The sequence below is a fragment of the Nicotiana sylvestris genome, chromosome 2, assembly GCF_000393655.2.
Source record: "Nicotiana sylvestris chromosome 2, ASM39365v2, whole genome shotgun sequence".
Lineage (NCBI taxonomy): Eukaryota > Viridiplantae > Streptophyta > Magnoliopsida > Solanales > Solanaceae > Nicotiana > Nicotiana sylvestris.
Genome location: NC_091058.1, coordinates 5,216,238 through 5,238,133, shown reverse-complemented (window position 1 = coordinate 5,238,133; position 21,896 = coordinate 5,216,238). Strand labels below are relative to the sequence as shown.

Below are 21,896 nucleotides of genomic sequence, written 5' to 3'. Positions count from 1 at the left end.
TCATAATTTGTGTACGAGGCAATGGGAAAGAGAGTGCCGAACCAACCAAGAAATTGAGGAGTTGAAGGCGAAACTCAAGGAGGTGGAAGAAGAAAAAAAAAAGTTGGAAGACCAACTCAAGTGGTTGGAGCAGAGAGTAGTAGCCGGTCGTGACTAAACAATGGCTTGTACGTGTTGAGCGTGGTAGTGTATCTTTATGTTTCCCTTGTCAATTGTTTTCATTAGTTGTACTATTTGTTTTTTGTTATGTGTATCTTTAGGTTTGCTATGTTTGTGTTTGTGTTGTCATGTTAAAATAAAATTGTTGTTCAAATTCTGTTACAATAAAAATGTTGTTAAAATAGAATTGTTGCCATTATTTACATAATGTAGTATTTTCTTCATAGAATTGTTCAAATATTCAACTTATTGGTGTTACTAAGGAAGACCAATCTAAAAATTAAAAAAAATATATGTAAAGCACGGTATAATACTACATTTTTTGAGTTGTCTTGTCGTTCTGAAAAGCTGAAACCATGTGAAAAAACTGTTTTCTTGCAGAAAAATTTAATAGGTAAAGCGTGGTATAATACTACGTTTTATGTGTATGTAAAGCGTGGTATAATACTACGTTTTATGTGAAATCTTGCCTATAAATAACGAGCGCATTCTAGTTATTTTCTGCGCTTAACAACAACCTATAGCAAATATTTCCATAAAACCAAATTTTCTCTTTAAGAAATGTCTCAACAACCCCTTTATTGCCCAAGGTGCGACTGCGGAACCAAAAGCATGATGTATGATTGTTGGGAAGAAGCTGGACGCCGCTACTGGGCGTGTATGAACAAGTTTTATAGGCAACCCGACGTACCTACATGCAATTTTAAGGTGTAGATTGATGAATCATGTGAGCAGGAATACCACAAAGACAAGTTGTATCATCTTCATAATGTGTGTACGGGGCAGTGGGACAGAGAGCGCCAATTCAAGCAAGAAATTGCGGAGTTGAAGGCGAAACTCAAGGAGGTGGAAGAAGATAAAAAAAGCTGGAAGACAACCTCAAGTGGTTGGAGCAGAGAATACTAGGCGGTAGTGAATAAACAATGACATGTACGTGTTGAGCGGTGTAGTGTATCTTTATGTTTCCTTTGTCAAGTGTTTTCATTAGTTCTACTGTTTGTTTTTGTGTTAGGTTTGCAAGGTTTGTGTTTGTGTTTGTGTTGTACTGTTAAAGTAAAATTATTGTTCAAACGCAATTAAAATAAAATTGTTTCTAAAACATAATTGTTACCATTATTTACATAATGTACTATTTACACAAAGTAAAAACATAAGTAAATCAATGTGTCCCGCAGCCTGTGTGCTTCAGTGCTACTGCTGGCCTGAGTCGCATCCCTTGTCGCCCGGGTACACTCTCTGGATCATCATCATCAAGCCACCTCTTTATGTTAGGATGTGCAGTAGCATCGACACCACAACTGACAGGATCGGTAGAAGAGGCCTTCGGGACGTCAATAACCTACAAAACAAGTACTAATCTTAGCATGTGAAAAAGTATATTAGTATTGTACGTGTTAAGTCAAAAAATATTTTCTCATCATGTTCTCGTCGGCCTCCTGAGTATATGCATCCGTGGTGTCCTCATCAAAACATGTAGTGGCCTCAAAGATGGGCTGGGACGAAGCCTTCATAAGAATGTTAAAAATTAATTAATGGCAGCTCATTAAGGAAAAGAAAACAAATTGAAATTTTACAGTAATACAAACATATCTGCGCCTATGGTAGATCCGCATCAACCGCCGGGGTTGGGGCATAACTCAACCTGCGCCTGCCATCCACGTCCCGGGTCGGCCGATCCTCAGCTGCGGTAGATGGGACTGCAAAGTACTGGTCTACATCTCCGTCGAATGTACCCGTGATCAACAATGCTCCTGACGAGGTGACCTGCGATGCTGGCAGAGATAGCTGAAGGTTGTACGACGACATGCTGCTGGAAGGCTCATCTAGCTGAGGTATATAACCCGACTGATCATCTCCAAGATCCTCATCTCCAAAATCCTCATCATGTCCCTCAATAGGTGGGTCGACAGGTGCCTCAACGCCCCCTTGCTGGGGACCACCTCCTCGCCGTTCCCCGCGACCCCGTGGGGCACCCTTGCCTCGTGGGGAACCCCTCCCTCGTGCCTTACCCATGCCTCGTGGGACATCCCAACCCCGATGGTAGTCCTCTGGCGCCGCATACTGAGCATCGTGATCCAACCTCGCACCATCTCTCGCTTGAAACAGGGTCCGACGAGCCAGATTTGCCACCCGCCGGCCATACTCAACGAAGGCAGCACTGTCGGCATGCTGCTGCATCTCCTGTCCCAACTGGTAGACTAGGTGATGCCCAATAACCTGTGAAACACTTAATATTAATTAAATAACGCTATATCACAAATATAAGATATTAATAATCCACAAAAACATACCAGTGCCTCGTGCCTCCCGGCGTATGGTCTGTAGCACTCGCCAAGTACATGAATGGGGTTCCCGATCATCAGTCGGGTGTGACGGCGGTACCATGACGTATACAGCTGAATAGTGGCCTCCTGGATAAATGAAGGTGGTGGCGGAATACGGTCACCTCGCTGCTCCCAAATATGGACCTACTGCTCTAGCCATCCCATAAATCCATCGTCCACCCTGGTACGGTCATACCACTAATAGTGTGTAGGCACCCATGCAGGCTCCCCCGGTATAGGTTGGGGAAGGTGAAACTGGCGAAGCATACGCTCTATGGCATGATACTCAAACATATCGAAGAAGATCATTGGGATGGAGGTGCTCCAAAGCAGTCGGTCGACTGAGCAATAATCGGGCAGTTGAGCTAGCAACTCGTCACTGTATGGCGTCCAGATGAACTACCAAATAATAAAATAAAAGTGAGTATGCGCAACACAACTCAATTTATAACAAGTAAGTGTAGGTACATATTTACCTGTCTGGCCACTAGCATATCTAACACATCCCTAACAAGGGGGAGATTATGATGAGCATCGATCCCTCGGTAGTTCCCACACTGGAGAACCCACCTAGAAGCTAGAGGGAGAAATGGATGAGCCTCACCGGGCTCTAGTGGTGGTAGAGGTGGCTGCAACGGAATGATCCGCTGCCAGGCCCAAACCTAAGATAAAAGGTTGACGTAAAATTTAAGAGTCATTTTGACCATATAGAATTCGGAGTAATGAATAGAGTATTCGAAAATGTTGTCATCTGTAGAAGGGGCAGAAAACCACATATGTCCACCTGGCAAAGCATGCTCGCCCAGCACATGCTCCTATACAGGTATACGAGAACAGTAGCACCCCAGTTGTACAGGGGTAAATCATCTAGATGTTGCAGATGATGGAGAAAGCGCATACTCACTAGACTTCTCGAAGTGTTCGGGAACAAGACACCCCCGAAAATCAGGAGCAATGCCAACCTCGTGTACCGCTCAATATGGAGATCCTTTATCTCGCCGGTAATGTCTGGGTGCAAAAACGCCATACGATCTCTGATGGCTGACAAAGCAACGCGACTGCCCCCTCTCTGTACAACGTCACCCTAAGGTCTGTAACCAGTATACTGCCCCATCATATCCAAATACTGTCCACGCGTCATGGATCTAATGTACTGGGGCAGTGCAACGGCCTGTCCATCTATGCGCAACCCGTACAAAACCTGAACATCCTCCAGCGTGATGGTGGCCTCTCCAGTGGGCAAGTGAAAAGTGTGTGTCTCTGGTTGCCACCGCTCTACCAAGGCCGTGATGAGAGACCAATCAAGCTGCATCCGCCCAATCCGAAAAATCGTATAGAAGCCCGTAGCCTGTAGGCGCTCGACTACGCGAGCATGGAAATGATGCTGCGCCATGAAGTCCCACAAATCGTTAGGTTTCCTGGCGCGGAGAGGCTGATCCGATAGATGTCCTTCCCATACAAAGCAGGACCTATGGTCGCCCTACAATACTAATAGCTGATCCTCGGCTGGTCCAGGATGCGCAGGCGGAAAGTCCATGCCGTCTACTATAATTTAAAGAAAATTAATTGTGTGTGTTAGTTTAATAAATTAAATAATTATTTCTAAAATTGGACTGAGTAATTATCTATGGGTTCCAGGCTCGATATTTGAGGCCCGGTAGCACCAAGTTATCCTTAATTATTATGTGTGTCAATTTCAACATTTTTAGAATTTTGTTAGTTTAAGGAATTAAATAATTATTTTAAAAATTGGATTGAGTGATTATCTATGGGTTTCGGACTCGATATTTGAGGCCTAGTAGCACCACGTTATCTTTAATTATTATGTATGTCAATTTCAACATTTTTAGAATTTTGTTAGTTTAAGGAATTAAATAATTATTTTTAAAATTGGATTGAGTAATTATCTATAAGTTCCAGGCTCGATATTTGAGGCCCGATAGCACCAAGTTATCCTTAATTATTATGTGTGTCAATTTCAACATTTTTAGAATTTTGTTAGTTTAAGGAATTAAATAAGTATTTTTAAAATTGGACTGAGTAATTATCTATGGGTTCCAGGCTCGATATTTGAGGCCTGGTAGCACCAAGTTATCCTTAATTATTATGCGTGTCAATTTCAACATTTTTAGAATTTTGTTAGTTTAAGGAATTAAATAATTATTTTTAAAATTGGACTGAGTAATTATGTATGGGTTCCAGGCTCGATATTTGAGACCCGGTAGCACCAAGTTATCCTTAATTATTATGCGTGTCAATTTCAACATTTTTAGAATTTTGTTAGTTTAAGGAATTAAATAATTAATTGTTGATTTGGACTGAGTAATTATGTATGAGTTCCACTTACTACATACTTAAACTACAGAGACTCTACGCTAAAAGACTCTACATTTTACTACGCTAAAAGGCTATATATTTTACTACGCTAAAAGGCTCTATATTTTACTACGCTAAAAGGCTCTATATTTTACTACGCTAAAAGGCCACTATTACATATAAAAACAACAAACATAACATATATATGAACAACAAACTAAATAAATAATATTTATTTATTATTTAAGCAAATAAAAACATAACATTATCAATAAAAATTATTTATCAAGTTTTAACTATTTTTTGTCCCAAAGATAATAAATCAATCCGGGTATAAATAAGATACAAATTTAAACAAAAACATAACACAAATTAACATGGAAAAACATTCAACAATACAAATATGCATGTACTATACGAGTTTCGACATAAACAAAATCGAAATACCTCGATTTAAGTTTTTTGAAATAGATTCAAATCGAATTTTTGAACCCGAAAGAAGGAATCCAAAGCTTGTGTTGTGTGGGGGACCTACACTCTTTGCTTTTTGGGTGACGGGTGGGGCCCAATTTTTTTTTAAATTTGACCGAGGGGGGGGGGGGGCAACAGTGAGGAGGGGGAGTTTTTTAATGGAGTCATTGTCTTGGGGAAGAAGAAGGGCCCTATATTTTATTAAAGGAAAACGCAAACGCAGTACAATGCTGTATTTTCCTTAAATGCAGTATTGTACTGCGTTTCCCCTTAATAATATAGGCATTTATGGCAGAGTTATAAGGTGGGCCCAATTTTAATAGGGAAACGCAGTACAATACTGCGTTTAAAGGAAACACAGTATTATACTGCATTTTCTTTAAAAAAAGTTATTTTTTTTAATAAATTGCAGTATAATACTGTGTTTAACTTTAAGGCTAACCTTCTATTAAAGTAAAACGCAGTATACTTATGTAACTTTTTTTTTTTAATAGTAGAAAGGTATTTTTTTTGCCCAAAAGAGCACTATTTAAGTTTCGGACTCCACTTATGTCCGCAATGGTCCCACCAAACAGCCTCCTCATCACCTCAATCACCGTACATCTTCATTGAAGCACGCGCCTCCTGTCCGAACGGTTAGAATATACGGCGTCGTCCACGAAAAGTACTTAGGTACATTACGGTCGTGAACCACGGTCGTTGTTACTTTCGAGTCTTTAAATTGTTAAGATTTACATCATTAGCCACGTGGACGGTAGGATGAGTCCACGTAGTCAAAGTTCCGATAAAGCCAAAAGTGTACTTGCCATATTTAGCTGCCAGTTCACTGTTCATTCTATTTTTACTTGTGAAAACAGCAAAAAACATAAAATTGACACATTTCGTTTGCCAACTACTTACTTGTACTAGAAACTCCTCATTTTTTTTCTCCTTAACTTCAACCAAACCACTATCTGGAAATTTATGAAAACAAGAATTATCCTTTTGAGTGAATATTTTTTTATTGGTCCACGTAAAATTTACAGGTTGGTGTTTAGACTTTTGAGCACATTTGTAACTACACCGACAGTGGAAGTAAAGGATCTTTAGTACTTGAGACCAAAGTTAAGAATTTTGAGGAAAACTAATTACTAGGGTTTACTTTTCTTAACACTCAATCGTCAATTTTGGTATTTCGGTTGATTTTTATGGCAATTTGAAGCTAAGTATATGAGAAAAGATGAAGCTTCACGTTAAGAACTCTTCCATTTTTGTTATTTCAGTGTTTTAACTCAGTGCCAAGCTGTAAGCATTACTACTGTGTCAAGTTCTTGTTCACACTTGGAGTTAATTTGTTTCTTATTTTGTAACGTGTTATTTTGTTAGCAAGTTTCTGGAATTTAATGCGAGGATTAAATTAGTATAATCAATGTTTTAATAACTGGTGGTAATAGTAGTTTGAGGAACTTCAGGGATTTTTTTTCTAGTGTATTTTTCGGAAACAGCGTCTCTACCTTCATTAGGTAGCGCGAAGGTCTAGGTACACTTCACCCTCCCAGACCTCACTTGTGGGATTTTACTGGGCTTGTTGTTGTCGTCGTTGTAGTTGTTGTTGTTGTTGTATTTTTTAATTTATTTTTGCTTAGAGTGGGACTTCACTGGGCTTGTTTTTGTTGTTATTTTAATTGGGGAATAGAGTTGGAGAAAATGGCAGGTGGAAGGAGGAAAATACGGTTCAGTAAGTTATATAGTTTTTCATGTATGAAGTGTTCGTTAAAGGAGGAACATAGTCAAATTGGGAAGAGGGGATTTTCGAGGACCGTGTATTGTAATGATCCTGATAATCAAGAACAGGTGCAGCTCAAGTACAGAGGGAATTATGTTTCTACTACAAAGTACACAGCGATTAATTTTATACCAAAGTCATTGTTTGAGCAATTTAGGAGGGTTGCAAATATATATTTTCTTGTTGTTGCTTGTGTTTCATTTAGTCCTCTGGCTCCATATACTGCCAGTAGCATTCTAGCACCTTTGCTGGTTGTGATCGGGGCAACGATGGCGAAAGAAGGGATCGAAGATTGGAGGCGTAAAAGGCAGGTAAATTCTTGTTGTATTCTGATGCTCTGAGCATTTTATACTCTGTTTTCCTTGGTTGGATCAAATAGTTGTCTTTGATGTTTCAGTCCTCGTTCGCCAATCACTGATTACATTCTATCTTTGATGACAGTTAATCACTAAAATTAACTTTTTTCTGCTTGGTTAAATAAGCTAGGATTTAACTAGTACAATGTGGATGAGCAACTAATGACAATGACTTTAGGGAAGTGTTAATTTTCACAACGAGACTACGTATAGAAATGTTTTAATGTTAAGTAGATTCTCATTATCTATTTATTAGTAGCTGGGAATATTACTCATAAAAAGCTGGAACAGATATGTAGCGAAACACTTTTCAACACCAAAAAGTAGTGAAGCAATATTTATTGGGCTATTGGCATGTGAAGATAATAAGAGATAGCTGCAACGCCAACCCCCAGTACACTCGGTTTTTGAACGATCTCCCACACGCATTTAAACAGTGACTTGAAGGTTATAATGTGTCCTATTCAGTTGTCCCCAATTGAGAGTTACTATCAAACTTCAAAAAGAAACCCTGTATGGAAAAGAAGAAAAAATAAATGCAGTGCCTTTCTTGACTCGCTGGTTCACTGCCTAGCTAGTAAATGAACATGTTCTGCGGTTGAGCTGCCCATAATAATTGGGAAATAGAAAGATATTTTCTCAATCGGAAACATTGACTACTGGATACAGATCAATCATCTGTCATTTTGTTTTCCTATTGGGTGAACACACATTTTTCGACCTTTATATTCTCTGTTGAAGAAGTCTGGAGGTCATGTCGAAAAACTTCACTAGGACTTTCTGATGTCTTTAGTTGTGTAAATTGCAATGTTGTATGTACTCTTTCTTTTTGATAATTAGTTTGCTCTTAGTCTATGTTGGCATGCCTTTGGTTTTGGCAGTTTGACAAAAATATGTTGGCATGCATTTTGATTGTTGTGAGCAAGTTCAGGTATATATTCAATGGTCTTTCTTGTAATATTTTAATTTTTGATGCAATCTTTTTCAGGATATTGAAGCCAATAACCGGAAGGTAAGCGTATACACTGAAAATCATACTTTCCAAGAGACTAGATGGAGAAGTTTACGAGTTGGGGATCTTATTAAGGTGCACAAGGATGAATATTTCCCTGCTGATCTGCTTTTGCTTTCATCAAGCTATGAGGACGGGATATGTTACGTTGAAACCTCCAATCTTGATGGAGAGACTAACCTTAAGGTAAAGCATGCATTGGATATCACATCCTCCCTGCACGATGACTCTTCTTTCCGAAATTTTAAGGGTGTCGTCAAGTGTGAAGATCCAAATGAAGATCTTTATACATTCATTGGAACTCTGAATTATGATAATCAGCAGCACCCTCTTTCAGTGCAGCAGATACTTCTGCGAGATTCCAAGCTACGGAACACTGATTATGTTTATGGTGTGGTCATTTTTACTGGTCATGACACGAAAGTCATGCAGAATTCTACAGATCCTCCTTCTAAGAGGAGTGCAATTGAGAAAAGGATGGATAAAATAATATATGTCCTTTTTGGTACCTTGATTACAATAGCTTTTATTGGATCTATCTTTTTCGGGATTGAAACTAAGAATGATCTTCGTGGTGGGAAACTAAGGAGGTGGTATCTTCGACCAGACAGGACAAGTGTCTTTTATGATCCCAAAAGAGCTTCACTCGCTGCATTTTTCCATTTCCTGACAGCACTGATGTTGTACGGGTACTTGATTCCTATTTCGTTATATGTGTCTATTGAGATTGTGAAGGTTTTACAGAGCATCTTCATAAATCAAGATAGGGAGATGTACTACGAAGAAACAGATAAGCCAGCTCATGCAAGAACATCTAATCTGAATGAGGAACTTGGGCAGGTTGACATTATACTCTCTGACAAAACAGGCACCTTAACATGCAACTCCATGGAGTTTGTTAAATGTTCAATAGCAGGTGTTGCGTATGGCCGTGTTGTGACAGAGGTAGAGAGGGCCCTGGCAAAGCGGAAAAGAGATGGAGCGGTGAAGGAAGTAGGTGATACTTCTAATGACGTGGAGGAATCAAATGACACTGCCGTTAACTTGGAGATATCTATTAAAGGATTCAACTTCAAAGATGAGCGTATAATGAATGGTCAATGGGTCCATGAGCCTCATCGAGACATGATACAAAAGTTTTTCAGAGTGCTGGCGATTTGTCATACGGTTATTCCTGATGTGAACAAAAAAACAGGTGAGATCTCCTATGAAGCAGAGTCACCAGATGAAGCTGCCTTTGTCATTGCAGCAAGGGAACTTGGGTTTCAGTTCTTTGAAAGAACACAAAGCAGAATCACACTGCATGAGCTGGATCATCGCAGTGGCAAGGTGGTTGACAGGTAAACCTTTCATTTGTTTTTTTTCTCTTCTATTGGAATCTTAAATAATTTTATTGCTTTTTGCATGACTTAAGTCTTCATTTCAGATCATATCAGCTCCTTCATGTCTTAGAGTTCAGTAGCTCACGGAAGAGAATGTCTGTAATTGTAAAAAATGCCGAGAACCAGTTGTTGCTCCTATGCAAGGGTGCAGACAGGTCTGTATCTCTTTGCAATGCTCTTGCATATGTCATTATCTAGTGATCAAATATGTGATTCAATCCTCCAATTCTGTTTAATTTAGACTGATTTCTTCTTGCTCATAATATTTCCTTTCAATTAGTGTGATGTTCGAACGGCTCTCGAAAGATGGGCGGGCCTATGAGGGTATAACAAGGGAACATCTTAGACAATATGCTGAAGCAGGATTGCGAACTCTAATAGTAGCTTACCGTGAGCTTGAGGAGGAAGAGTTCCAATCATGGGAACAAGAGTTTTTGAACGCCCAAGCCTCTGTAACAGCAGACAGAGATGCTTTGGTGGATGCTGCGGCTGACAAGATTGAAAAGGACTTAATTCTCCTTGGTGTTACTGCTGTTGAGGACAAACTTCAAAAAGGGGTGAGCTTTAATCTTGTGTTATACATTAGTTAAAATTGAACGGAGCTTGCAATTTCCTTTTTTTACTTTTGCCTTATACATGACTTGTTGTGAATCATTTTCCAGTCCTAAGCTGACTACTCTGCAGGTCCCGGAATGCATTGATAAACTTGCAAAAGCTGGGATTAAGATTTGGGTCTTAACTGGTGATAAGATGGAGACGGCTATCAATATTGGGTAGGTCTTATTAGTAAAATGATGCAACTTCTCTGTTTAAACTATGAATTCCATTCTCATTATCTTTCTGAATGTCATGTAGGTACGCTTGTAGTTTATTAAGACCAGATATGAGGCAAATTATAGTTACTTTAGATTCTCAAGACATACTGGACTTAGAAAACCAAGGAAACAAGGAGACTATTGCAAAGGTACATGATTGTGGATTTGCTTTGCCTACAATAAAACAAAAGTTACGTTTTTCACCAAGTTCAACTGTCTTAGGTTTCACATGATAGCATCACAAAGCAAATAAGAGAGGGAATATCACAAATAAGCTCAAGCAAAGAAATTACTGCATCATTTGGTTTGATCATTGATGGCAAATCATTGTCATTTGCTCTTGACAAAAAACTGGAAAAATCATTCTTGGAGCTTGCAATAAGTTGTGCATCTGTTATTTGCTGCCGCTCCACTCCTAAACAAAAAGCTCTTGTAAGTGCCATCCTATACAGTTTCGTATTTGGAGAATTTTGTTCATTAACCGTATACAAAGTTTGTTGCATATCAGGTTTGTGGGCCATTTGAATAATCTGACAAAAATCTTTAAAGGTATGCAGGTTACTAGATTGGTGAAAGTTGGAGCACACCAAAATACATTAGCGATTGGTGATGGGGCAAATGATGTAAGCATGCTCCAAGAGGCTGATGTTGGGGTTGGCATCAGTGGCGTTGAAGGAATGCAGGTAACTTTTCGCGTAGTTCTTCCTGTTGTCCTTTTTCCTTCCTTCCATTTCTTAGTGTTCGGACCCTTGCTTTTCCTTTTCGTCATTTTTCCATTTCGCTTTGCCTTTTCCTTGTCAGGGCGGATACTGTTCCTCTAGTGGGGGTTGGGGTAGGGGGTTAGTTAGTGTAACTTATGCCATCCTGGTTTTCGGTACATATTGCTGCATCTGTTCTCCATCTTGAAAGCTCTGCTTTGGTATGTTTTATTCATAACTAGTCGTAGCTGTGGATAATTAGGAGTTGATGTGAATAATCAAGTGGTCGAGACTTAATGAAGTTCAGTGAGCTAATTTTTGGAAAATGGAGAGCAGAAGAAGCAATGGAAGAAAGGTAGTTTAGTATTTAGTTGGAGCTCTTTTTGTGTGAGTCAGTTTTCCTTTTGCTGAGAAATATTCCTATTTGAAGCGCCTCATATCTGTTTCATGATCCTGAATAACTGACTAATTCAGATCAGTGAAGCAATTTATCAGAAGGGGGTCTTGTTTTTCTATTCTGGATTAGTTTAATCAGGATTCAAGTAACTGCTGAGGTTTTGTCGTTACTAGGCTTATGAGGGGAGATTCAATGTTCTAGTACTGAATATAATTTCTAGCATTAGTAAGATTCTCGCGTTGTGCCACAGATTCCATTGCAAGTCCACATTAAGTGATTGTTGACTTTAGCTGAAGATGTAACACTGTCTCTCCTCTCATCACTTGGTGCTGTTTCTTTTTTGCATTAATATTACTTATGAAGACGTTGTCTTTTCTTGTCTCTCTTGATGGACTGTGATTTCTAATTAAGTTGTATAGTTGGCAATATGAGCGCAGATTCTTTCTGCCAAACAATTTCCATGTTCGTAAAGGAGTTAAACTGATGCTGCTGCACTTCTTACTAGGCTGTCATGTCAAGTGATTATGCAATAGCTCAATTCCGTTTTCTTGAGCGCTTGTTGTTGGTCCATGGCCACTGGTGCTACAGGAGAATATCAATGATGGTAAGTGTTCCCCATCAGTCCTAGGAAATTTTAAAAAGAAATCGGATATGACCATAAATCACATCTGACATTTTGCTCATCTTGGAGCCAATATGCACCAAACAAAAAATTGATACCGAGTCTTTTTTTTTTTTTTTTTGGTTTAAAACTTTCTTTGTAAAAATGGAACTGATGTAACATTTGCGTGATTGAGGTGACTATTTTTGGTTTAGCAGGCATGCGTCATAATAAAAAAGTGACACGTTTCTTTAAGAAGCATGACACATGTCACATATAAAAAAGTGAATAGCCGTTTACTTACCGCTGTACCAGGGGCATGGGTTGCAGTTACGGATATTTTGTATTTTGCTAGCTGATTGAAAGCAAAGTTTCATGATGGTTTTGAATTAGACATTTATGACCTCCTGATATCACTTTTTGGGATGGTTGCAGTTGTGCTACTTCTTTTACAAGAACCTCGCCTTTGGGTTGACCCTTTTCTGGTTTGAGGGCTTTGCTTCTTTCTCTGGCCGACCTGCTTATAATGACTGGTATATGTCATTATATAATGTGTTTTTCACATCGCTTCCTGTGATTGCTCTCGGTGTCTTTGATCAGGATGTTTCTGCACGGCTGTGTCTCGAGGTCGGTCTCCTATTTTGTACTTCCTTTTAAGCACCAACAAAATTATGTTTATTAAAAAAAGCTACTTCATATTCACCACTTTAACGTGTTCTTTGATCTCTGCTGCAAGTGGTTGTAACTTGAAAACTGAGCAAGAGGGCCACAACCTTATCTCTCATAGTATTTCTTTTGCAGTTTCCTAAGCTCTATGAAGAGGGAACAAAGAACATCCTCTTCAGTTGGCCTCGCATTTTAGGCTGGATGTTGAACGGTGTTATCTGTTCTATGATCATCTTCTTTGGCACCAACAATTCGATCATGCATCACATATTCCGGAAAGATGGTCAACCGGTTGACTATGGAGTATTTGGAGTGATAATGTACACTTGTGTGGTGTGGACAGTCAATTGTCAAATGGCACTGTCTATCAACTACTTCACTTGGATTCAGCACTTTTTCATCTGGGGCAGCATCGCGATTTGGTATGTGTTTTTAGCTGTTTATGGCGCTCTTTCGCCCATAATATCTACTACAGCATACCAGATTCTCGTGGAAGCTTGCGCTCCAAGTCCGTTCTATTGGCTGGTCACGCTTCTAGTCGTCGTTTCCTCTTTGTTACCATATGTTACATACAGGGCATTTCAGACTGAGTTCCGACCTATGTACCATGATCAGATTCAAAGGATACGATTCGAAGGATTAAACAGTGACTTTGCTGAGGAGTTTAATGGTAGAGGCAAAGAAAAGATATAGCTTTTGGAATAGATCTACTTTGTCACAGGTTGCTCCTTAATATGTGAATTTATTTAGTGTAAAGTAGATAAATAGTGTTGTGTGTAAGTGAGCTAGGAACTAACATTTTTACTGTCATTTTTTGGGGTAAAGTATACTATAATCGTTGTAACATTCTGAAGCATTCTCAAATGTATAGTCTGTTGGATTGGCTGGCTAGAATGCTACTTGCACGTAGGGATGGCAAGCGGTGCGGTTGGGGTCAAACCCGCATAAACCCACGATGATCTCAATACGCCCCGCCCCGTGCCCCGCATAGTATTTTCACCCGCGTCCACCCCACACAGATCCGCGTCCACCCGCCCCGCTTTATCACTAGGAATCGATAAGAAATAAGAAACATTTCAAGGCGATTTAATTTCGTACAAATGGAGTACTATTAGGAACTATTCCTATTTCGATGAAGTTACAAACTAGATGAACTAGTTTTGTTAGGGGACCTATCACAAGACAAAAGATCTTCTTTATTACAAGAAATAAGATTTTTTTTCTAAAGAGATTCGAATAGAAACTCTATTCATGGAACATGAGAAGTAAATGATCATTAATCATTTATTTTTATAATAAACCTGAATATTTTCTTGTTAGATTTCTCATTGATTCCTCCCAAATTGTATAAATTTATCCTAAAAATTTCATCTCAATTTGCATATGGTTGTTCACCATGTAGAGGAGTATGAGTTTCATATTTCCAACATATGAAAAGAAGTATAAATATCGTTACATATAAAATGCTCGCTAATAATTAGTGCTGCGTCTTTAAAATTGCTACCCTCCAATTACACTAATTAATTCACTCAGCACTTTCGTTCAATGAGTAAGACCAAAAAGACTTGCAACCAAAACCTTATACCAAATATATGGAGCCTTTTTTACTTTTAGCCTGCACCACAAACTATTTATATTTGGTAGCCAAAAAAATATATAAAATTTATATAATTTTTATATATAATATATATATATATATATATTTCGATTATTATTTTGAGAGCGCTATATAATATCATTTTTCCATATATATCATATATTTATTTGAGTAATTTGAACCACTACTTAAGAATTAGAATCACGCCAACTGAGTAGTGTTTGTAGAATGAATTAAATTATGAACCCCAATGAACCGACAAGGTTAGCCATTTGGGGTCCTTTATTACATGTTGATACTATACATGCATAGCATGATAATTGATGTTTTAGGTGCCCTAATTAATTGATATTGATTTAAACCGGTAACAACAACAATAGAAAGACTGCACTAAATGCACAAAATGCTTGAAAGGCACTTCAACCATGAATATCACCGGGGTTGTGGTGGAATAAATAAGGTTCCTTTACCTTTAGCCAGAAGTTTCGAGTTCGAGTTCGAATTCGAGATATGGAAAATTTCTAATAGAGGGCACTTCTCCCTTCAATGAGCCTTAAAACGACGTGAATTCAAATACCAATTAGTGAATACCCCAAAATTAATACCAAATACCATATAGGAAACAAAATATTTAGCCAAGAATCATTAAATCTCCATATCCTCTTTCAGTCTTCACCGATACGTTTGCCACATTTCTTTTTCATCGTTTGCTGTTTTATTAGTTTGGTACTTTTTTCTTTTCTCCGAATAAATTGTGTGTTTATACATTTTAAGTATTAATTTTATATTTTGTTTGTGACCTTAAACTACATTGTTTGCTTAAATTCGAAAATATCCAAAAGCTTTCTTCTACATTTATTTTATTTCAATATCAATATTGACATATTGTCTTAGTGCCATGCCGGCCTATTTGTGAAAGAATTGAGAGAGAGAGAAAAAAAAAAAGACAAGCCTCTAAGTCTCTAACCATTGTTTGATGTGATTCGTCTAAATCTATCTTTGAATATTTACAAGATGAATAGTTGAATACCTCAGGAATAATTCAACTGATTTAGTCATTGATGCATTAGCCGCACATCAAATTAGGCTTTCTTGTATATTATCGAATATAATGCCGAAAACAATGAAGAAAACAAAAAGGAAACCAGGTCAAGATGACGTTTAAGGTAAAAATAGCACGGTATAGTCAGTTTTCGGACTGGTCATTCAAAAATAGTCAGCGTTTACGAAGTTAATGAAAAATAGCCACTATTTTGCGGCAACAGAGACCGGTCCAGCATAATATACTGGAGTTCGGTGCACCTGTGTATGAACTCCAGCATATTATGCTGGACCGGTATACTTTGCTGACTCCAGTATAATATACTGGAGACTGGAGCACCAGTGCTCCAAACTCCAGTATATTATACTGGACAATTATATTTGTTGGAACTCCAGTATATTATGCTCATATGCTGGAGTTCCAGCATACTTATCCTGGAACTCCAGTATAATATGCTGGGGTTCAAGCATACTTATGCTGGAACTCCAGTATAATATAGTGGCGTATTTTCTGGGTTTTGAACAGTGTTTTCGCTAAGATTTATCTTTACATAAAAAGTGACTAAATTTCGATTACTTTTGAAACTGGACTATTTTTGAACGACCAGTTGTAAATGTGGCTATTTTTGAATTTCTCCCACGTTTAAGCGGTCGAAGAACGTGTACATTGGCACACTTGGATATAATGTGTATAATATAAGGTAAATACTTATTCGATTTCAGTGTTTATGTCAAATGGAGTAATTTAATTTTAGTAATTGAAAATATAAATAAAATAAAAATAGAATTAATTATGATTATCTATATCTATACTATATTAAAAACACAAAGGCTCTTAGCGAAATATCGTTCGCCTTTTCTGTCCATAAAAAATTATTTTACATTGGACAAAATTGTAATTTTAATTATTTTCTTAATATTTAAGACTTCTAAATCAAATAAAATTTTAGTTATTAAAATTTTCCTTATTTGAACTATGTAAGAAGTCCTAATATCTAGACTTTATTTTTTCACATCTAGAAGATGTATGACAATAAATATAGTACCAAAGTAAACTTTTATCATTAAAATATCAACAATTTTCTTTAATATTCCCAAAACAATCCTCAAAATCTAAGGCATTTGTGAAATTTTGTGGGATATGATTACTTCTTTTACTGAGCTAGCTAAATGGGGACAATATTCATAATTTTTTGTGATTATATATATAAACTTATGTACTTATTAATATGGGTGCACGTGCAAAATGTATACCCTAAGAGTCTAAGACTAGTAATATATAAATATATATACGGGAAAAAATTATTTTACCTTTTATGAATGGCATAAACACCAAAACAATCTTGATGCCCACGTAATGGTGCACTGTGGGCCGGGCCTGAACCGGACAGGGCCCGCGGTCCTAACGGCCCTGGTGGGCCGGTCTTAATGGTTCTTTAAAGCCCGTGGCGGGCCGGTTCTTCCTAGAAAGCACACGAGCCCGGGACCGGCTGGCGGGCCTGGGCCGGGCCTAGCGGGCCTAACGGCTAGTTTTTATTTAAAAAAAAAATTTTAAAAAAATTCCAACGGTCAAAATTTAAAAAGTAGTCGTTTGGGCTGCAATTTTGACCGTTTGGATGTTTAGAAAATAGCCATTTGGCCCCCAAACTTTATATAATTACACTTTTTTCCAATTCTCAACTATAAATACCCCCTCATTCTTTCATTTTTACTCACCAATTCATCAATCTCTCTCAATCTCTCTACTATAATTGCTTATTTTATTGTTGAAATTTCATGAAAAATTGTGAAGTTGGTGAATTGAAGTATTCAAGTCTTCAACGATTTTCAATTTTCAAGAAGTTTGTTCGGCAATTCGGTAAACGCGTTCCAACTCTTAAGTTTTAATATTATAGTTTTGTTAGTTTTATTTAGTATAATTATAATTAATATGGCATTTTCTTTGAAAAATATTTTTGGTGGTAAGGGTAAAGCTAAAATTGGTGAAAGTAGTGGCCAACCTACTACCCTTCCCCCGGCTCCCCGACCCAGACCTGGTAGATGTTCTGTTGCTCCTATTATTCTTGATAGTGATAACCCCTGTTTTCAATTTTCCGATAGTCAATTTTGCCATAATATTGCACCAGGTCAAAATTTAGATGATGAAACTATGAATGCTCTTTATCCTAATGAAACTATCTTTGAAAATGATGAGGAAAATGAGGATGAAGATGAAACCCAACCGGATTTAGATGATATACCTACTAGTCCTGTTAATAACCCAACTGATGTACCGTCCGACCCACCTGTAGAAACCCCTAGTTTTAATAGACAATCTTCTAAACGCCTAGAAACATTTATAGTGTTGCTGCAATGTTAAATCCTACAATGAAATTAGGAGGTCCTCATTTTTGGTACTCAAATATTTATAAGGCTTTAGATCTTTCAAATGAGGAATTTGCTACACTTGCAGATGCAAAAGCCTCAATTAAAATTAATGCTCAAACAATTTATAATGATTATCAACTTGCCTGCTAGGCCAAATGTTCCAACCCCTACTTCGTCTAGTTCACAATCGTCTAAAAGAGCTGCGGGCTTAAAAGCACTTAAATCTTGGACGGAGTTCAGGGATTCTCAAGGTGATAATTATGATGAAACTTCGCATCTAAATGAGCTTCAAGTTTATTTGTTGCAGGGACTTGAAAAGGAAAATCCAGACGACACTTTTGATCTTTTGGAATGGTGGAAGGCAAGGGAAAAACATTTTTCGGTTCTTGCAAGGATGACTCGGGATATTTTATCTATTCAAGCTTTAACTGTTGCATCAGAGAGCGCTTTCAGTCAAGCAAGACTTCAAATAGGTGATCATAGAGCGTCAATGAGGGAGAGCTTGGAAAAATCTGTACTGTTTAGAGATTGGATCCGCTTGGAAAGAAGAAACTTTGGAATTGCGGAATCACAACCGGTGATATATGAAGCTTATGAAGAAATGATGGCGGAACTTGCGAAGGATGCTGCTTCGCCCGGAAGTGGTGATGAACAAGCTTCTTTTCCACCACCACCAACGCAACCGCCTCCGAACCTTGAAGGATTTATAAAATTTGTTAGAGATACAATGTAGATTATGGTGTAACTTGTACTTTGACATATCTTCTTTTAGTTTTTATGCCATTTTTGGTAATAAAAATTATAATACATGCCCTTGAATATCTTTTTGCAATATTTTTTTGTCTTTAACTTGCAATTATTTATAAGCTATAATATATATACATAACATACAATATATACTACAAGAAAATATATAAGGTAATACATATACATAACATACAATATATACTACAAGAAAATCTATATATATATATATATACATAACATACAATATATACTACAAGAAAATATATAAGGTAATATATATACATAACATACAATATATACTACAAGAAAATCTATATATATATATTACAAAACATTATAAGAAATTATATTTGGAAATATATATACATAACATACTATATATAGTATACTATACTAGTATACTATATATATATATATATATATATAGTATACTAGTATACTATATATACTACAAAACAAAATTTTTCGAAATTCAAAATGAGGGCCCCACCCCCAATGACCACCAACGGCCATATTGCACAAATAGCCGTTTTTATTAGACGTATTTATGCTTCATGTTGTACTTTCTTATTAATTTATTATGCATGACAATTTAGTTTTAATATTGTTTTGTTATTTTACTTTTTCGTCAAGCACTTTAATAATTAGATTTCTACATATATATTACATACATATTTTTTATATAGCCATGATATGGTTTACAAGAAATTGCCTTAAACAAAAAAAATAAAAAATAAAAAGCCCGAAAATAAAAAAGTCCGTTAGGCCCGCTAAGCCCACGGGCCCGACCCGTTTAGCCCAGGACCATATGGGCTTAGGCCCGTCATGAGCTGGTTCCACCCGTTGATCCCACGAAGCCCGGGACCGTGAGGCCCGAGACCGCCAGAGCCCAGGCCCGCCAAGCCCAAGCCCGTTAAGCCCGGCTCGTTTGGCCCATTTAGGCCCGGGCCCGACCCAGAATACAACACTATGCCCACGTGTGAAGTTGTTCTAACTAGGAAAACCACTTTCTTTTACTTGTCATTCAATAAAGGAAAACTAGTTCCACGCTTCTCAATTAGTATTTAGTATAAGTACGTGCCAAAAAAACGTCAACTGACAGCTAACTTGAGAAAGAAGAATGGATCTTACGTTTATTACAATGTGAAAATTTTCCGCTGTCAAGTTACTTTTGAGTTACAAAATAAAAATTGTAAAAATAGCACAGGGCGCCTTATTTGGTCATCCCCATTTAATCTATACCTATTTTTTATTTTTTTTTAATTTGTACTCACTTTTTAAATAACTCCAGTCCCCTTTCTCCTCCTCCTTCTCCTCCTTCATTTTCTTCTTCTCCTCCTCCTTCTCCTCCTTTTTCTTCTCCTCCTCCTTCTCTTCCTTCATTTTCTTCTCCTCCTCCTTCTCCTTCTCCTCCTCCTTCTTCTCCTGCTTCTTCTCCTTCTTCTTCTTCTTCTTCTTCTTCTTCTTCTTCTTCTCCTTCTCCTTCTTCTTATGCTTCTTCTCCTTCTCCTTCTCCTTCTGCTTCTTCTTCTTCTTCTTCTTCTTCTTCTTCTTCTTCTTCTTCTTCTTCTTCTGCTTCTTCTTCTTCTTCTGCTTCTTCTTCTTCTGCTATTTTTTATATAGTCTACTAGTCTAATATCCTAGAGAAAAGATGATCTGCTGGTGCAATATGTTTTTTTTTGCTAAAAGGTGCAATAGGTTGACTTTGCTTACAAAATCTCATGCTTAAATGATTTTCATGTGACATTGTGTGACTGCTACCATTTGTGAAGGCGAGATATTGCACCAGAAGCTTGTTTTCTATCTAGCTTTTACTCCTGGATGATAAACTTCAGGTTTGTATATTATGTCATCGTTCCATTGAAAAGAAAAGGAACTGAGAACTGGGCCATAACAATTGCAGTAAAAGAATCCAGGTAAAAATTATGTGAAAAGAGTGTCATTTGGGGTAGTAAACATACAATGAACTAAATAACTTCAGCTCTATATCTGAAGTTTCCCAGTTACAAAGACAAAAATTTCAGCTCTAGAACTGAAGTTTCCCGGTTACAAAAGAAAAACTTCAGCTCTAGAGCTGAAGTTCGCCAGTTATAAAATAAAAACTTCAGCTGTGGAGCTGAAGTTCACCAGTTACAAAACAAAAACTTCAGCTCTAGAGCTGAACTTCAGGCCCGGCTACTAAAATGCTAAAGTTTTGCGTGATTGTCTTTGCTACTTCAGCCCCGTATACTGAAGTTATGCGAAAAATTGGGTACGCTTGTAATTGTTTTTGCAAAGCGGGCACAAGTTAAAATGTGACACAAAAAGCGGCAATAGATGCAAATCCCCCACAAAATTACTACTTAGAGGTCGGTAAAAATCTATTTTTTGAAAAACTTAGTGGTTGAAAATTTATATCACAACTATTCTTTACTATACTATGTATCGAAATTTATTTATTTGACTAATTTAGGTTTACAACAAGATGATGAAAGTTGTTCATGCCTAAAACTAAAACGCGAAACCACTTGGAGATCTATAACACTTAGGGCTGTTTGAGGGGGAGGGTATCCAAACCGATCCAGTCCATAACGGTATCAGTACCTTCTGTTCCGGCCTGATTGGGGTAGGGATCGATGATTTAGGCAAAGAAAACATGTACTACGAGGGTACCGAAAAAGTATCGGTAAAACCGGTCTGGTTGGTACCCTTATGGTACCGAAACGGTAGCCTTAATATTTTTTTATATTTAAATATAGCCATTTTTTATCGTTAGTTGACAACAGCTAAGACGACTATGTTTACCTTACTAGTCTCATAACATATCGTACATCTTAATTTATGTTTTTAACCCCTATATTTATGTTTATTTAAATATAATAATTTTTAAAATTTTAATTTAAAAATACCCTTAAGTATCCTTATAGCCCCCTTAAGACCAGTAGTGTTACTGGTATTGGTACGATAACCCTAAAAATTCCCTTACCACGTACCCTTAAATTCTCTTAACCACAATCCCCTTAAGGTTAAGTACCCAAAAGCCTTAGACAGCCCAAATAGCCCATAGATATAAGAATCTAATTTAAATTAAAGACGTTTTTCTTTTTTTCAACATTTTCTTCCTTCTCTATTCATAAGTTGTAACGATTCACACGTTGGAATCGTCATGGAAATAAAAAACAAGAACTAAAAAGAAAGAAATG

The 21,896-nt window shown here is 37.4% G+C and overlaps 1 protein-coding gene across 1 annotated transcript; it reads left to right on the top strand.

The window, feature by feature from the left end:
* Positions 1 to 6,176: 6,176 nt before the first annotated feature.
* Positions 6,177 to 13,808, top strand: LOC104234793 (probable phospholipid-transporting ATPase 8). Its single transcript, XM_009788424.2, has 11 exons — positions 6,177 to 7,346; positions 8,380 to 9,743; positions 9,830 to 9,940; positions 10,066 to 10,342; positions 10,470 to 10,558; positions 10,641 to 10,749; positions 10,823 to 11,032; positions 11,158 to 11,283; positions 12,201 to 12,299; positions 12,732 to 12,923; positions 13,098 to 13,808. Exons 1-11 carry the CDS (start codon positions 6,957 to 6,959, stop codon positions 13,653 to 13,655), a joined length of 3,525 nt encoding a protein of 1,174 aa, XP_009786726.1. The 5' UTR covers positions 6,177 to 6,956; the 3' UTR covers positions 13,656 to 13,808.
* Positions 13,809 to 21,896: the final 8,088 nt, after the last annotated feature.